Source organism: Strix aluco, chromosome 13, assembly GCF_031877795.1.
Source record: "Strix aluco isolate bStrAlu1 chromosome 13, bStrAlu1.hap1, whole genome shotgun sequence".
Classification (NCBI taxonomy): domain Eukaryota; kingdom Metazoa; phylum Chordata; class Aves; order Strigiformes; family Strigidae; genus Strix; species Strix aluco.
Genome location: NC_133943.1, coordinates 19400192 through 19419087, shown reverse-complemented (window position 1 = coordinate 19419087; position 18896 = coordinate 19400192). Strand labels below are relative to the sequence as shown.

The window sequence follows — 18896 nt, the reverse complement described above, 5'->3', positions numbered from 1 at the left end:
CTCCTCTGTCAAAGATCAACAGAGCAGGGAGGTTTTGGCATCAACTCTATGTGTAGTCTCAAAATCAAGCTGGGGCCAAGAAACAAGTGAAAGGGTCATCCTGAAGGTTTTTCTATCAGTCTCTCCTTCCTACCAGCTTCTCACTGTAATACGCAACTACAAATTCAGCTAATGGAACTTCTCAATCCTGAGGACTGAGTACAGCTCCCTTGCTCGCTAATATCATGAAGTCATTTGAAGGTACTCACAGATGAGCTCTGACTCTCAATTCCGAGCAGCAATCAAGCAAGCAACAAGAATTAAAGGCTTCAAGACAAAGGGGTCTCTTCTTCTGTTGTTTGTTGTTAAATTAAGCCAACTCAATTAGCCCCTTATATTGCAGCCTTCTTATGTTGATTTTTCTTTGGTCTGTCAACCAGGCTCATCCAGAACTTAGAACCATTTTCAACTAACATTTCATCACTGTGCAACTTCAGCTACAAACAAGTAATTAATGCTAATGCATTTTCCTTTTTTTGCAGCAGCAGCCGTCACCATTAATACCAGTTGACTGGGTTTCACTGAAGCATAGAAAAGGCTCATGACTGGAAGAATGATAAATGATTTATGAGCAACAATATTTACTAGTGCATATTTTAGAGTAAGCCAGCTCCACAGGCTTTTCTTGCAGGTCTTCTCTAAGAGAGTAAAAAAGAAAATGGGAAAAATCAACACTAGATGTGGAGGAGGAAGCCTGGAATATTTAATCAAGGTCCTCGCATTCTGTTTGTAGCTGTTTATATTTTGCATATTCGAGACACCCGGCTCTGTCAAGTCAACACTCAGCTCTTCCTCCTACAATGCTGTTTTGTATAGATTCAAATATTGAAGAAGTTATTGACACATTTGAGACATAGTTCCATAACATTTATGGGGCACGGGGGGGTTACTTTTTAGCCTAAACTGAGTTTTAAATGCTCTTCAAAGAATCAGCCCTTCTGCTTCTCTTCTCAGTCTCTAGTTGGGACATCCAATTTCCAGATCTGGCCAGTTCGTATTATTCCTCAAGGAAGCCAGCAAGACAAGCCAAGAATCTACGCAAGTGAAGAGGAGCAGAGTCATTAGAAATAACAGCAAAAGGGAAATGGGAACAGTCCTACTTACTCTAAAAAACGTTTTACAAGCCAGCAGATAAATAGCTCTTACCTTGCTTACGAACATCTTCCACAGCGGCTACCAGCTCCTCTTTAAGAAACTGGCTCTCTTTTGCAATTTTGTCTCCTTTCTCCAGGAAATTCTCTGTTGCTTGTTCAACTGAAGCAGCCAAAACATGGGCCTTTTTAGAACGTCCTCGCTTTTTATTAGAGGGGCCCTTGTTACTAGTGTTAACCAGTGTTGTTACCTGAAGGCATATATGGAGGGAATAAAAACAAAAAACATGAAACAAATTAGAAGTTTACCAATTTAGCAGCAAGACCACATGCATTTTTTTCTAGACAGCGTATTGCTAATACCTGCACTACTGCCAGCTCCAAAGGTTAAACTCAAGGAAGTGTTTTTCACATCTCTTTAAACCTTACCCTGTTTCTTGATTCCTTTAAATAAGCATTATGAATTCAGCTAAACTGCTTAGAGATTTAGATTTTTCTTATCAGCAGCAGACCTGAAAATTTGATTTTGAGAATCAAGATCTATGTGTATTTTTGATAAACTGAAATCTCAGGAACAGGCCAGAGTTATTTGGCACCACATAAAAAGAAACCAAGATGGGGATAATTAGCTTGGGATAGCTCTCCAGGCATAAGAGACCCCAAACAAGGTTGAAGCCTACAGAAATCTAGCAACACAGTATCTTTTCTATCAAAAACAGCACTACAGCCAGTGGACTCAATGCAGAGCAAAGGACTTCTTAGAGCTCCTTATTTCCCTAAAACAGCCAAAGCTGAACTCTCCCAATAGTCCTGAAATCAACAACTATTTCCAAGTTTTATGTTTGAGACTGAAACCCTGCTAGGAGATGGTCACCAGCGGCCAGATGACCACCAGGATCAGGATCCATACCCTTCAATCAGATAGATATCACAAAATCCACACACACTTTTCCATTTCCCCCTTTTTTTTTTTCTTTCCCTCCCCTTTTTGTTAACTCTAGGAAAAATGCATACAAAGCTACTTCAGAGGGACCTTAAATTACAACACTAAAAATATTACTACTCTGGAAAGCCCAAGGACTGCTGACATAAAGGTCCTCAAGAGATGAATCCATCTTCTCAGTAGTTGATTGAGAGCGCGAAAGCCATCAGTTGGGAATATCGCTGTCGGTTAATGGGGACTCATTTCATCACGTACTACAAATAAAGAACAAGTTGCAACAAGGCAACTTACTCTACTTTCTTCTCTGTACCTTCCCAGCCACATCATTCTCAAAATTTGGGATTGCCCGTATAGCCTATTGTGCTACTTGAGGAATAAGTTACAGACACTGAACTTGGACAAAAAGGTCCTATAAACAAGTTTTCTCAGTTAAATTTGCCAAATTAGAACAACTTCTCTTAAGGAAAGACTCCATCAGTAGCTAAAAAGCTATATAGTGGATGATCCAATGGTCCATCTGAGTATCTGGAGGGAACAAACAGCAGGTACAGACAGCAGCTTGGCAATTAAAGGGATGCTAATACGAGAAACAGAACTTGATCGTTGCAGTTTGTGCTTAGCAGGAGTTATGTCCAGTTCATATTGTCATTTTTAAAATTTCATATTTCAAGAAAACAACACTAAAGAGATGAGGTAACTGTCTCCAGTGTACCTTCTCTTTCAGACCTGCTAGAAAGTCTCTTCCAGGAATCTTCAAAATGCCCAGTATGCATTGCTTACATTTAAAAAACTTACTGTGGCTTTCCTATAGTCTTCAGTACATTTCACTGGGCAGGATACACCATGCAGAAATAAGCTTTTATTCACAAATTCAGCATAAAGCATAGGCAGAAATTAAAAGAAAGCATGCATATCTTGTAAAAGATATACTGAAGCAGTAACAAATGCCATAAAAGCATACTTCTCAGGTGGAACTCTGTTAGGAGGGGTCACCAATCTATTTACACAAGGCTGTTCTAGACAGGTTGCAGACATCCCCCACTGCACATTTCACCATTTACCTGAATTTCCTTCCAAAGGGAACTCTAGACACAGGTAATCTCAAAGAAAAAAAAAAAACAAACAAACAACAAAAAAACAACTTATGAGACCCTACTTCTAGCAAGCACTAATGGCTTTGTTGGAAGGAACTCTTGTTGTTCCCAAATACCAGTTTCTAAATGATACATAGCACAGCTTTTTAAAGACTCTACAAATAAGCAGCATACCACCCAAAACACAGGTGAGAAACAGCACAGCAGCAATGGAACATTAGTTACTAACACGCATTTCTGCACTTCTAATTGAAATACTCTGTCTTATCAGATGTTGAAGAAGCACGGCCTTTCTAGACTCGGGCCCAATAACTCTGCTACAATAAAACTGAACAGAGAAATTACTTGTACACTTTTTTCCATCTTTAGTTTTGTAGCATTTTTACTTCTGGAATTTCAGCTTTGAAAGTCACTTGATTGAAATACATCAAAACAGGTAATCATCCTTACAAAGGGTTTTTTTGCCCCCTTTTTTCTTCCTACCTGTGTAACAAGAGGCTCAAGTAGCCTTTCAACCGCCAGTGTTCTTATCTCCAAGCTTTTGGGATCCCATTTGAAGTTAACGTTGCCTGCAGTAACAGCAGTCATTTCTGAAAGAAGAAAAGAGCTATATGAATACAATTATTTTTATTAATGCCATTGGAATATATTTTAAAAATAAATTAAAACAGAGGCTATTAAGCACACAACATGGCCATTCAGTGTAAGTTAAGGTTATACTGTCTCCAGAAATACCAGTTATGGTTCAACTGGTGATAGTTTTAAAAATTCCTCATTATGATAAAGTGCAGGACATTACCTGTATGTTTTGGTTAGAAAATAAAAACCAAACCACGCAAACCAAATCACACAAAGACCTACCCAAAAGCCACAATATTTTATCAAAGCAATGACAAGACAGGCAAAGTTTGGTCTACTTATCAGCGGTCCCTAAGCAATGACAATGGACCTCACAGGTAAGAGGGGGCACTTTATCCACACAGATGGAGTCTAAGCAAATAACCCCTTCCCGATTTCTGCTGCCTCCCCCCAGGGCCGGCCAACTTGTGCTCCCAGCCCAGCTCTGAGACACAGCCCAAGGTCTTGGGGCAACAGAAGGGAACACCTCGACTTCAACAGCACCAGAAAGCTGCCAGTTTTGTCAGCTCCACCATAAGTCATTACCCCAAATGTTTTGTCAAACCAGGAATCAGGTTCTAACTCAACTCATTCAACCTACCCGTTCATCCAATTCACCTTTTGTAAGTACAAAGGTAAGATTGTGAATATAAACCTTGTAAAGCCAGAAAATCCAGTTGGTTCATATTTAAGAGCTTATATATCTACTACACTTCTCCTTAACATTTACATAGGAAGGAAAAGCAGATTTGCATGAAGAGATCTGTTAAAAGCTGTCACTGAGCTGTTCCTTCCCGTTACAGTTTTATATCGACATCCCAATGGAACAGCAAATATGATTGTGGGGAAAGTTTAGTAAAACTGCTAAAATATCTCTACTTCTGAAACCAGTAGACTAAAAAAAAAAACCCCAAAATAATGAACTACAACCGATCACTAGATTAACACTGGGATGCTGTACAGCACAAAAAAGGAATAACCAGAACCATAATTTCAGTAAAAAACTGATTTAAAGTACTCACAGGTCCATAAAACCAGTTCATACCACTTTAGACTTAATAGATTCCAGCTCTTCCTGCTTTGGGTCGCCCTCAAAAGTCAAGATTAGACTTGGAAGGAGACTTTGGAAATGTATTTCCCTTCCTGACTTTTTTAAAAATATAAAGTACGTTTGCAACTTTGTATTTTTTAAAAAAAAAAAAGTCAGGAAGGGAAATACATTTCCAAAGTCTCCTTCCACCCCTTTTCCTAAGCATCTACCGTTGAAGTTGTTTTAAAAGCTTATTAGCCATTATTTTTAAATCTTACTCTGGACAGGGCATTGTCTGCATAGCATCTCAGCAGACAGATTGCTCTGACAGCACCAGATGTCCCCGAGCTGCCAGACGAGCACAACATCCCATTATTTTTAAGAAGCAGGAGGCAAGGCACTAATTTTGTTAACCAATGATGTTTACAACACATACCAACAACTAACCGTTTTATACCGACACTGACAGTTAAACATGCAGAAACAGCACAGACATGGCAGCTTCTTTCCCACTGAAGAATAAAATCTCTCTGGCACTCAAGAAGCTCAGTCTGAAAGGGCTAAAGTCGTCACCTGGCTTCAGTCAACAGCACCTTCATGGCAGGCTGATCCCAAGACCTGACATAGGCTTTCTCACACCACAGACACGATACAATAGATTAAGTACTCACTACACTACTGCAAACACATCTTTGACCTGAAAAGCCTACGCACTGTCATACACCAAAGTACAACTTTGCAAGGTGCAAAGCAGGAATATTCACCTAACCTGCATTCAGATTTCCACTTACACCCACACTCCAAGTGCCCACACTGCTGGAGAGAAAGAAAAGTTAAAAAGCTGAAAACTTAAAAAAAGAAGGCATAGGAAGAGTCTGATCCATACTAGCATACATATAACATTTTTGACTGTTTTAAATCAAAAAGCTTGAAGGTGCAGATGAAGAGTCCCAGCTCCGGCAGCAGAAGGCACGTCAGGCTGCAGCTCCAGAGACACCCAGTGAGCTGCCACCCCCCTGCTGCTCCAGGAGGGTGGGTGGAGGGTGGCCACCTCCTCTTCCTCACCCTACCTCTGACACTTACCGCTAAGTCCTCTGAACTCACTAACTATCCTTCTCTCCCTATCACCCCCTTATTTTGTTTTTGCTGGTCCAGCTTTGGGCTGGCCTGACCCAGGGCCCAGAGGCACAGATGCTGGCACAGGGCAAATTGTAAAATTTCCTTCACCCCCTGCTAACATCCTACCCTCAACAAGGAATTTCACTGGTTTATTCCCTCCTCATTAGCTCGGTGTGAATGCTTCCTACGTAAGAAGCCAAGGAAAATACGCGGAAAGCCCTTATGGTTTCTGAGAAACATACCCAGGGCTCTGGAAAGCTCATTAGGTTTCTAGGTAAAAGCTTCTTTCTAGGTATTTAATGCTGTTATGCCTCTCACAGAAACAAAGTGCAGGACGAGGTAACCATGAGAAGATACATTAATTGTATTAGTAGGATAATGAAGGCAATTCATCTGAAAACATGTTAGTGTGATAGCTCACGAACTGGCCAAAAGTAATGGTCTATAAAACTACTCAGTATGAACTTTATTGAAATTTATCTAAAAAGCATAGGCTGATATCAAATATACTGTTGGGTAGCAATTACTTGGATATCATTTGTACATCGTAGTAAATATGTTTATTCAATTAAATACTTGTGAAGAATACAGGAACAGGCTATAGCTTACAAACGCATGTGTGAATGGGGTGGGTTTAGAGGACAAAAGGACAAGTACCAGGAGGCTGCACTCCTGTCACCACAACGCTCTCATTCTCTCAACCTGTCTGTCCCTGCAACTGCTCAAGCTCTTGCCTCACTGAATTCAAATACAGTAATAGGCAGTAAACCAAGTCAGAGGATATTGTAGCAGAGTGCTTAATTGCTGGCTCTTGGAAAGCACACGAGGATTCCCACGATGCCTGCCGTAACTGCAACACCTCAATGAAGGAGGACGTCTTCCGGAAGGTGGACCCAATCGCAGGCCAGCATAGCACCGGTTTCAGACAGCTGGGATGACCCAGCTGATATGGCAACCATTCTCCACGCCACAGACCTACCATGCACAGGACATGAGCAACGCGTGCACTCAAAGCAGGAACTTCCAGGACAAGGCAGCACAGACCACACAGCAGAAGAGAGCAAGCGACACTGAATCTGAAGTGTCGGAATATATAGAAAGACACCATCACACAAGGAGTTGTGGTTGCCCAGCCTGTGGTTTCATAAGCAGCAGGAAAGCTGCTTAAAAACCAATGTTCATCCTCCCACACCCCTCTAGGAACTCATTCCCATCTTCACATCACACCCCCTCGGTACTGGCACAGCCTTCCCCATGGCTGAGCGATTAACCAGATGGGGAAGAACTGATTTGGCTGGAGGGAAAGAAATCCATTTTTGCAGGGTGGGCTGAGATCCCCATCTGGTCCACCGTGCCACCACAGATACCACTGCGAGCGGAACTGGCGATGGCAAGAGGAGATGGGTACATAAGCTGGCATCGTTGGCAAAGCCCTTCAAGTGGAAACATGGGGTGAAGTTGGACGTCACAGCTGAGTTGAATCAGGTGCTACTGAAAACAGAGCATCAAGCTGAGATGCCGCAGAGAGCAGGAATGCCCTCCCAGCACATCTAATGCTCAGACACATGAAGCCTGGGCTGGGTTTGTGTGGTGGGGTTTTTGGTAGCAGGGGAGGGGGCTACAGCCATGGCCCTGTGAGAAGCTTCTTGAAAGCTCCCCTGGCTCCAAGTCAGACCCACCTCTAGCCAAGGCTGAGCCAATTCGCAATGGTGGTCACTTCTAACACTTTTAAGAAGGGGAACCTGAGAAGGAAGGGACTTTGAGAACAAGTTACAAGGACACCTACATGAAAACCAAGGTCCGTGGAAGGAAGGAGGAGGAAAGGGAGGAGGTACACCAGAGCAGAGCCCCCCTGTATCCTGTGGTGGAACTGCAGGGCCCCCACCACCACCACAGAGGTCACCAGAGGAGCAGAGATCTGCCTGCAGTCTGTGGAGGACCCCCAGAACTCTGTGGGAAGAAGCAGCCCCTGTGGTTGTAGTTTGGAGCTGGGAGGACTGGAATACGTGGAGGTGACCCACGCCAGAGCATCTCGAGAAGAATGCATCCTGTGGGGAGGAGTCATGGCGAAGAGTCTGTGGAGGACTGTCTCCTGTGAGAGGGATGCCACGTGGAGCAGGGGGAAGGATGCAGAAGAGTGCTGCCCCCGCACCTTGGAGGAAGCGGCAGCAGACTGACTGCAACCCCCCCATCCTCTGCGCCATGGGGGGAGGAGGTAGAAATATCAAGAACAAAACTGAGCCCAGAAAGAAGGGAGGGGTGGGGGGAGGTGTTTTAAGATATGGTAACACTTCTCAGTGTCCCTTCTGTCTGTTAAGTGTCATTATTATCATTAGTGTTTTGAAGTAGTGACATCCTTTTTTTCCCTTCCCCTAATAAGCCCTTCTTTTGCCTGTGACCGTTAACAGGTGAGCGACCCCTCGCTGTCCTGATCTCCATTCCTGGGCCTTTTGATTCATTTTCTCCTTCCCAGAGCTGGGGGGAAGGGGTGAGCGAGCAGCTGCATGGTGCTCCGTTGCCCTCTGGGCTCAAACCACAAGTACCAACCTTAAACCATGCTCACAGCCCAGCACGTTAACTGCAAACCCTTCAGGTTATTACACTGGTTGTGACGGTGCTCATTATTGTCATAGATGGGTCACGAGTAATGCAATTGTATCTTCCTTGGGTTTAGTGCGCTTGCAAGGACACAAGGGTGGGGAAAGAATAGGAGTTTAAAGAAACCACTTCCAGCCAGATTTCCCTGTTACCTCCAGGAACTTCACAATTTCCAGACAACGAGCAGCTCCACAAGCAGAACCATCCCAGGACAACTTGCCCCTTGCTTTATACAAAGAATCAAGACCCTGGCAACAGCTAAACTTTAAGAAGAGGTTTCCATTACACTTTACATGACTTTAAGCAAACGCTGCCACAGTCCTACTGCTCCTTTCCCCGCCACAAACCTGCCTCGAACCAGCACCCACACTGGTACACACCTGATGCAGTGAGCCACTTCAGGGAGCTAAAATGGTCTCAGAGTAAGCCGGTAACTACAAAAATTACCTTGCCAGCTTACTGTCCTGAAGGAGGAGGTGGGACTGCCCAGAAAAGTGGACGGGACTGTAGCAGCACCGAGATGAACTCTGCTACTGAACTGCACCCCAGGGCAGGTCCCAGCCCTACTCGGGAGAGGTGAGGGCACTGACCTGAGCAGAGGGATGTATTAAACTGCTGGGGCTGTGTTTACATACCATGTCGAATGAGCCGGCCTGCCGCGGCACTGCAGATGATACGCATACAGTGCAGCTTCCAAAAGCCACAACTAAAGGTTGTCAGGTTTTCAAAAACTGGTAATTCCAGGTTTTAAGAATAATTTCAGATACCTACTTCCAGAATACTGGCATGCAAATAATTTCTAGATTTTGGCAAGCATAGGAATGCAGCTCTGCGGCTTCTTTGCAAAAGTGTCCCGAAGACACCCAAGGCTTTTCAGAAAGCCCATGAAGGAGCACAGTTTCAATAGGGAGCTCTGCACACCAACAGAATCACGGAAAGGCCTAATGCTCATGGTCCTGTCATTCCAGGTTGCACTCCCACACACACCTGAAGGCAGTGCTGGCTCTATCTCAGGCACTATTGAACTAGTTATGTTCAACCTGCTCTGTACCAGGAGATGCTGCAGCCTCCCGACCTCTGGACTAGAGCAAATCTCTTGGTTACGCAGTGGAAGAACTGCACCTCTCTTGTGCTGCAACTTAAGGCCCACTACTCTGTGCTACCTGAAGAGTCTTCTACATGCCATATTCTATCAGTCTTGAAATTTCAACTATCCTGGCAGGCTACTTTCTAGAAGTTTTTAACTACGTTCATCATTCTTTTGATTTTTCTTAGGGAAAATGATATTCAAACAGCAGCAGGCTAACCTGGACCAAGCACAATAGACCACATGCTGAATTTGAGCATTATGCTATCCAAAAAACCTAACAAAAGAGTACGGTACAAGGACATTTTATACCTGAGACATTCTCCATTTTAACATCCTTTCTGCTACCCACCTAGTTGCTCCCCATTTTGTGCAGCTGATTGTGCCAGGCACAGTAATATGTACTTCATTGCATTATTTTGCAGCTTATTTCTTTCTCTCATATTTAAGTAGTCACAGTAATTTTGAATGATAATCCTGCCCTCTACCATGCCCGCAAAATGCCTTTGGATATTCTGTGTAATGTAATGAGAACAGCCCTTACACCATCACTCAAGTCATGAGGATGGAACATGGTGTGATTCACAACAGTGACCCAGCTTCATCTTCCAGCCAGAAAATGAACCAGCTTCACTGTTCCCAAGGGAATCCTTTCAGTTTTGTTCAGTTTGTTACCTAAATACCAAACCCATCTGACAACCAGCAGAGATCCTTTACCCTGCTGAAGTTAGAAGATAAGACAGCAGATAAAGGTCTGTGGGAACTGGGTATTTAACATACACCGTTAACACAAACCTTCTGAACACTTTTTGTTTCAAAAAGGTTAAGGCACACTTCATATTAAATCCAGATCACATGCAGGGGTTCCATCATGTCCCACTGACAGCTCAAAACTGTTTTCCATATAACTAAGTATCCAGAAAAAAAAAAGTTTCATTCTTTCTCTCTCCCTTCAGTCTCCAAATGAATCTGTGTGCCCAATTCCACAAATACAGCCGTAATCCTCACAGCCCACCCTATACCATGCAGCGTCACAGGAAAGCAGGCATGGGGCATATCACCAGATTAGGATGCAACACGGTTTCCAAAGCAATATGTGCTATCTCCTAACAGCTCCCCAACTGCTACAGTACTGTGGATTCAAGTAACTTCATTTCATTCCAAAAGGCACTCTATAACAAGAGGTTTTCACGCCTACATTTTGGTCTAGCTATCATGAAGAGGATGGAAGGCACGCCCTCTACAAGCAGCTTCACTGTGGTGTTCCTGGGACCACAGCAGTGACTTCACAACTACAAATAAACCTGGAGACGCCAGTGCTAACAACAGCCTCTTGCCTTCAGTTACATAAGCGTTAGGCTCTGATCATTTTATTTTTGCCAGGATTGTTTTGCCTCAAAGGAGCTAGAAAGGAGGTGCATGACAAGCCAAATCACAAGCAAACATGGGCAACTTATTTATGTGACTTACGTATGCCACGCTAAGGCTCCAGTTCAGGCATGACATCCTAAAACAATGCAAGAACCAAACTCATGCTTATATCCATTTAACTATCCAGATGGATATCCCAGTATGTCCCAACAAGCACCCAACTTATTTCTGTAGTTTTCAGTTTCCAAAACTCAAGCAGGATTCCAACCACATAAAGAAAACTGATGTGTATCAAGACACTGTTTTAGAAGACACACATGCTTTTTCTAAAAAAGACAATCGCCTATGTAACTAAGATTAATTTTAACATTCCAGCTGCAAAACTTTATATTTGGGAAAGGAAATGACGTGTCATGAGCACCAAGCTATTACCATTAATAATAAACCACCCATTCTGTCTTCACAATAATGTTGGTGCATTTTTATGCTGACCTGCAATACTAACACCATGAAAAATACCTTCCAAAATCAGAACAAGCCATCACTAGATTTGTAACTGCTGTATTTTAGCTGTCTGCTCTTTGGATCGGGACTGCAGCACTCTGGCCATGAGAAAGGGCAACATGCTTGCAAAAAGCAACAACTTTGAACTGACTTATCCCTGCAGCGATAACAACCAAACCCCAGCCCTCTCTCAGCCACATAGCTCCCATTTAAGCCTATACAGATAGCACTTTCAAACAAAACAAGGGGACTCAGCCTGGAGAGGGGATATGAGAGCCCAGGTGAGACTTGCACATCTCCTGGACCACTTTGATACAACTCCTGAGAGCCCTTCCAACCTCAGTGTCTCTTCCCACCTTTGAGGCAGAAAATTGTGTGAAGCTTCCCTAAAATCATTAAGAAAGGATGGAAGAACAGCTTACTGCCACTCTCAGCACCACAGTATGCATTTCAGACCCTAGGGATACACTCAGTGAAGACATAACAACTATGCTGTGGCTAGAGAGCATGGCTTTTCGAACCCCAACCTACACTAGCACAGGTTCCAATTACCAACCTTAACTCAACAATGAATGCAAGAAGGGGCAACCTTTTAACAAATTAATTTTTGCCACAAGTACTGCTCAAAGAAAAAGTTTGTAATAAATCAGGCTACTTTATCAGTTGGCACAAGAATTTGCCAGTGCTGCAAAATTAATTCTTGCTTAGCTTGCAAGAAAACCACTGATGGCTGGCAATAAAAGGAAAAGAAAACCTGCGTATTTTTGTTCTGATCTTCTTCAGCACTCAATCTGCAATAAAAAGTGCCGTTTAAGCTACAGAGTCAGAAATAACCAGAATCTGACCCCACTCAAACCGCGTTTTCTTTCCTAAATTAATACGTTGTTATGCAATACCCTTCAGTGTTTTTAGCTGACCACATCTCCTAAATCTACACCTTCATTAACAATTTTAAAACAGTCAAAAATATACAAATACTGGAGTTGTTTGAGCCAACACACGTTTTGGGAAAAAAAAAAAAAAGAGGTTTGATATCATTAGGAGTTTGATGAGACAATCTGCTCAAACATGGAGGAAATGGACAGTCTTATATTAACAGATACTATATATCATACCCTTTTTCCATCACATGCCCAGCATAGCAGCAACTACAGGCTACAAAGCAAAAATTCATTGTATTATAAGAGTGAAAAAAGTTTTCCACAGTTTTCTCCATTTGCAAAAGCTACTAAAACAGCAGCACCCACTGAAGCAAAGGAGAACATTAGTGTAAAGATTCTTCAAAGTAAAATGTTTTCTAAAGTTTATAGAAAAAGTCATTTAGAATTCCTTTTTCGGTCCTTCACTTTGATTCAGGAACACTGTCAGCCTTATCTAAAAATTACAAAGCAATTATTTTTTAAAGAAAAAAGAAATAACAAAACCCACAAGTGATAAGGCAGAGAATTTCACTTTATGCTCACAACAACCTTCAGCAACACCTCTTAGCTATAAACAATGAATTAGTTCCACGGGAAGAACTACTGCACCATCACTGGACGCCCCCAGGCAACTCAACTTGCAGCTCCACCAACACATGCTGCAAGTTAAGAAGGGGGCGGAGAATCAAAAAAACTCCAGGAAGAAGAGTGAACATGAAAATAACACACAACATTGTCTGGATGAGTTAAGCATCTTTTAAATGACTGCAATTATCTGGAAGAATATGTAAGGTAGGATGCTCTAATATACACCATCTCCTCTCCCTGCAAACTGTCAACAAGGCTGCAGACACTGAGAACACGGAAGGCACAGACTGATGAGAGCTTTGCAGCTTCTCCAGAAGAGCAAAGCAAGTAATAATAAAAACACACTTGTGCGATTAATTTTTGGATGCTTACCAGAGTTACCTGCAAAGCCATAACCACCTTCTGTCAAGTACAAACTCGCCAGGGGTGCACAGTGGTGCATGAGAATCAGAGCTAACAACAATCCGCCTGGACAGGAATCCTTTCAAGTCACTGCCTTCGCATATGGATGACCAATTAAAGCAACTTTTGTTTAAAAAAAACCCAAACAAACCACTAATGTCACTGACCCACCCACATTTCATAAAAGCAACAAGAAGGAACCGGAAGGTTTGAGAGGAAAGAGTCATTGCTTGGCTGGTCTTGCTGGGGAAAAAAAAAAAAAAAAGGATTTTAAGCTAGTACCACAGCCATTTACTCAGTGGAAATCAACTTATATCTGATTAAAGACACATTTTCTCCCTCCACCCCTTCTCCTCACCCCCAGAAACAGGAAACAAGACAAAGCTACTGAACAAAAAACAGATGAGCTAAGAAATCCTGTTCAATTGGCTTTGCCACAGTGCTTTGCCTCTGGTTCTGCTGAACACTGCATCTTTCACCGATAACCACTGACTTTTCCCTAGGCCCATGATAATATTCTGTTAAACATAATCAAATTGTCTTAACCAATTCCTGCAAACTAAGTAAAACAGCTTAAAACACCTGATGCTAACGTACTGATGCGTACAGACCAGAAATTAACTTTTTCTTCCTCGAGGTTATACGCTTGTAACCTTGCACAACTAATTTGCATTATTCTGTTTTACTACAAATAAACCTTCTAGGTTTTGGGGGTTTTTTGCTACTGTTTATTGCATCTTATGTCATTGTTTTTTTCTCCCTAGCCCCAGACAGGAGGGGAGGGGGGAAAACCACCCACACAATCATGTTGCACTCTTCACTGTACCAGCACAAAATAAGAGTATTGTGATTAAGGACTCCACCAGCAGCGAAGTGCTGTGGAGTAACAAATAAGGGATATGCTCACTTTCCTAAAAGCCTTCCCCACTTCTCTGCTTTCAGGATGCATTGTTTAATGTTGGTTAGGAAATCAATTTCCAGCTGTAACAGCAGTGGTTTGTAATTAAACACATCTTCCAAAAAGTGGAAGTGGCAGGAACTACAAAGCCATACTTCGTAGAGAAATTCAAACCACTCCAGAGCTTTTCATACAGCCAAACCAGATCCTTGCTTTTTACTCTCTCAAAAAATATGTCGTGCCTTTCATTTCACTTGTAGCTTGTATGAAGCTGTTCAACTCTCAAGAAGGTTTCTAAATTTAAAAGAAATTAAGTCATTGAACTGAGCCTATTGAATACAACGAAGGGACAGGCAGCCTGTAACTGCAGAGGAGCCCGCCAGCATCAGCAGCCAAGCAGTGCTGGGCACCAGCCACGAGAGCCGCTGGGCAAACCCGTGGACCAGAAGTCAGCTCAGGCTCGAAGGAAGCTCCTACACTGTGGGAGCTTGGCAGAGCACCTCCAAGAAGCAGTGCTATTTGTCTGCCCTTTTCTCATGGTTTTATTGCTCCTTTTATTGCTTGCCTGTCACTTTCCCTTTTAGGGATGGCTTTACACACTGCCACAGTCCAAGAAAAAGGTGGGGGAGGATACAGGGAAGGGAAGCGAAACGATTATGGGGGTCAATAAAAAGAAAGGAGGCAAGCGTCAATAATTATGACTGGGGAACCAGAGGGTGACACCAGACACCACCCAAGAGCATCCATCACTCCTCAAAGGCGTCAAAGAGCCAGAGGATACTGCTCAACAGTGTGACAAGCAGTGGGAATGGAAACAACCCCTGGAGTTCCTGTCTTATTCCCTCCTCCTGTTGCTGTTAACAGCCAGCTTGGCCAAGGGCAGGTGAAGGGCTTGTAATTTAGGGCCTGGGACAAGGGCTAGACTAATAAAAAGTTGATGGGACCAATACAACCAAAACCTCATGATGAGGGTCATGGAGACAGGACACTAGGCTGGATGGACCTCTCAGCTATAGCAGTGCACAACTTCCAGTTCAATGTTCAACTTCTCATCCTTTAAATGAATAAATTATTTAAAGCTTTAAGATGCTTAGACTCTGAAACACCTGGACATCAGGTACTGCTTGAAACGAACTTTATGGTAAATTGTACCATTAAGTTTATACAAGACTTGTCACTTGCATACCTGTCCACAGTCCATCATGAATAATCCAAGACTGTGAGCAACTCTTCAACATCAAGCAACGAGACTTGCTAGGTCTTTAAGTCATGCTAAAGGAAATTAGTTTTACAAGTATACATTACAAGGACATACTTGCAAGAAAGTGGGTAAAGAACAGGCAGCTTGTACATCCTGATTAGCTGTATTCACACAGAGGAACATCCACTTGCACCTCCTTGCTTCTCGGCATACCACCAGTTCTGTCCTCTGCTATTCAACAATGCTGTTCCTCAATTCGTTATTCTAGTCAATTAAAAAAAAACTACTTACCCATCTACAGCTTCAGCTGAAGATCTCAAGAGCACTTTGCAGAGAAGAATACTGACCTGCTTGATGTTACACAGGTTAAACACCAGGCATACAGGCCTTGTTTACATGAAAATTTAAAGTGACCCTTTGGGCTACGTAAAACTACATTTCTAGCACAAACCTTGTGCGGACCATTTTTTTTAAGTGGATCTTCTGCGCTGAGTTTGTATCATCCAGAAAAGATATGGAAAGAAGAATATCCCCCTTAGAGCCTTAGATCTACACAGATATCACCTATAAAAGTACCCAGAATAAATCAGTGAATGAAAACTCTCTGAACCCTTGGGGGAGTGGGAAAGGCAGTGGGAGGGAGGGGGAAAACCCACGCATGCCATCAAGGCCACATGTTCCTGATAGCATTAATTCTTATTGCTTGTTAACTGAAAAGAAGTAAATTTACTATTTACCTAAATGCTCTCTTGATCTTGTGCTGAACAGCAATAATGACAGAACTGTCTGGCCTACACTCTCTCATTTTCTTTAGTTATCTCCAGGTAAAGAAAAAAAACCTATTCTTTTTTTTTCCTCCTGATCCTTTATCAGCTATACACAAGCTCACTAGTTTCAGCCTCTTAATGTAGCTGTTGAAGGCTGCTCCAGAACAGGGTGCGCTAATGGGTTTACAGTCTCTTCTACCCTAACTTCCACTAATATTTCATTTGCTCCCTGACATCAGTTCTACACAGAAATTCTTCTTAAGCACATACAGTCACAGGCAGATCTGTTCCTTAACAGGGCACAGATAGTTTAGAAAGCTGGGCATTGTTTGGAAAAAATGCACACCATGAACTTAAGTTGTATCTCATATTATCAACAGTGAAATTCTACCTGTCACACTGCCGATAGTTCCCTAGCTTGTTTGCTCTCAATCCCCTCAGTGCCTTGGAAACACTACAGGAGTTTTAACTTGCTCTTAGATTGTAACATCCATCAACACTCCTCCCTGTGTCATTCAGTGTATGACGACAGCTCTACTGGGGAACCGACTGGCACCCAGCTTGGTTTCATGTTCTCAGCACTGTCCCACTCTCTACCTTGGGAACTGTTATCCTTTAGCTATAGCTGGCCTCACATTTGCTTTTTCCATCCATAGATGCCTGAACTTAAAGCCTTTCAAAAGAGATTCTCAGGAGTCTAAATGATTAATCAAGTAGCTGTCTCGTAAATTAGAAAAAATTATAACAGAAGGGAATGTCAGTAGATTTGGGGAGAGTTTCCCTTTGCAAACTCTGTTAGTTTAGATCTGCATGTTTAATAATTTCTATCCCTTTATGAAGCATGCGGAAAAAAGGTTACTCCTCTCTGATTCCACCAGAGCTATTTATAAACACATCAAAGGATTAGCAGATGTTTTCCGTAGTACATTTGGGATTGACAAACAAAAATATGTAATCATGTTCAGAGAAAAGGTAGCTGGCTCTTTAAATACAATAGTCAAGGAGGAATTATGAATCATATTTAAGTATCAGATTTGCCAACAGAAGAGTCTATACCAACCCACTGCACACCAGAAACCGGAATTAACACCCATTCTCACCCTGACTGGAAGATAAGAAGTCTCAGTCACTCAAGGAGAATGACTCCTTTACCTCAATAAATCTATTTGCACCCAGATCTGCTTTGGGGCACAGCGGGTCACTCTCAATGCTCATCTTTTCAGCATAGCTCCTCCAGTAGGGTGCTGGTATACAATTTTGTGGGTAGGCTCTATTTTAAGTTTCATACACTGGATTAAAATAGTATGGAGTTAAAAGTAGTAATTATCAAACATCTGCACTTTCTCTAAAGCTGCAACACTGTTTAACCAACTCATGAGCTATAAACTCACTGAATAGAGCTATTCCAGATTAGCTATAAAACTAAATTAGGGTGAATTCCCAGAGTAGTAAAGGAGCCAGATCCTCAAGGTTATATACATTAAAGTTCCACAGCACAAGAATCTGAGTGATTTCCAGTTAAGGCACGATAGTAAAAAACAACAGGCATTCATCACTATGCTGGATGACCGTCTCAATATGGCACTCTCCTAACAAAATAATACTCAGTCGTCCTCTATTCATCATGTTTCCTTCAGTGTCCAGCAAAGACAAGAGATGCCAGTAAAACTGAATACAGCAAGTCCTTTAACAGAAATATCATGGCCATGTAGGTACTCACTCTCGACTAGCCTTACTACCCACCTATGATGAGTAGTCTGGTTTTGCCACTAAGTATTTTTTGCGAGCTTAACTAATTCTTTATATAAGAAAGGTAATTTAGAAATCAAATAGGAACAGTAGATGTAGTTTCAAGGCAGGGCTGAAGCCCCAAAGTGTATTTGCAGCACAAACATTTCTACTAATGTGGATTCCTTTGCAAGATCGGTTTCTCCACCTTACAGCTGCAGAAGGAAGATAATTCATGCTGCTGAAAAAACACAAATTACTTTGCTATTACATCTTTCAGCTAACTTCACCAGACCAACGGAAGCCCTACAAAAAAGCTGCACATTAACGTCTGCCATTACATATGTCTGCACAGAAAACACTGATGTTTCACAAAGCTTGAAAATTTATTGAGAGGTAAATATTTACACTGGTACTTTAAATCATCAGTTTGGGCACAGGATTTCTAATCTCTGCCCACTGTGCTCCCCCCTGCCACCTCGCGTAAACTTTTAATCTCTGATGCAGAGGCCTATTATTAGAGCTGGCTGGAAAAAAAAACAAAGACTGAAGGCATGTTGTTTATTATGGAAAAGGTTAGGGAAAAGCCTTTTTAAAACAAAACCTAATAAACCTTTGTCTGTTTCTCCTGAAAAAAAGTCAAAAAACATTTCCTTGTTTTAAAAACTGTTTCTCAATAAATAAAAAACAGTTAGTGCCTCAACATAAAATTATGCCCTTTTTAAACAAAAAGTTTCAATTCAGCAGGGAGAACAAGTCCTACTAAACACTTAACATGGCCTTAGCACCCCAAGACAGACCAAAGGTAACCTAAAAGACCCACACATATTGTAAAGTGAGCTGGACTTTCTCCTCCATTTAAACACAAACCTGCCTACAGATCAACCCAGGAGCTGAA

At 42.2% G+C, this 18896-nt stretch overlaps 1 protein-coding gene across 2 annotated transcripts in view; it reads right to left on the bottom strand.

Annotated features, from left to right (window-relative positions):
- The window catches only part of CTNNA1 (catenin alpha 1), a 119855-nt gene that overhangs the window by 98545 nt on the left and 2414 nt on the right, over positions 1–18896 (bottom strand). For both annotated transcript variants that reach the window (XM_074838971.1, XM_074838970.1), the window contains exons 2-3: positions 3651–3757; positions 1186–1381 (exon numbers count right to left, since the gene is read on the bottom strand). In XM_074838971.1, the coding sequence (XP_074695072.1) occupies positions 1186–1381; positions 3651–3755 (301 nt within the window). In that variant the 5' untranslated portion in view covers positions 3756–3757. The remainder of the gene's footprint in view (positions 1–1185; positions 1382–3650; positions 3758–18896) is intronic.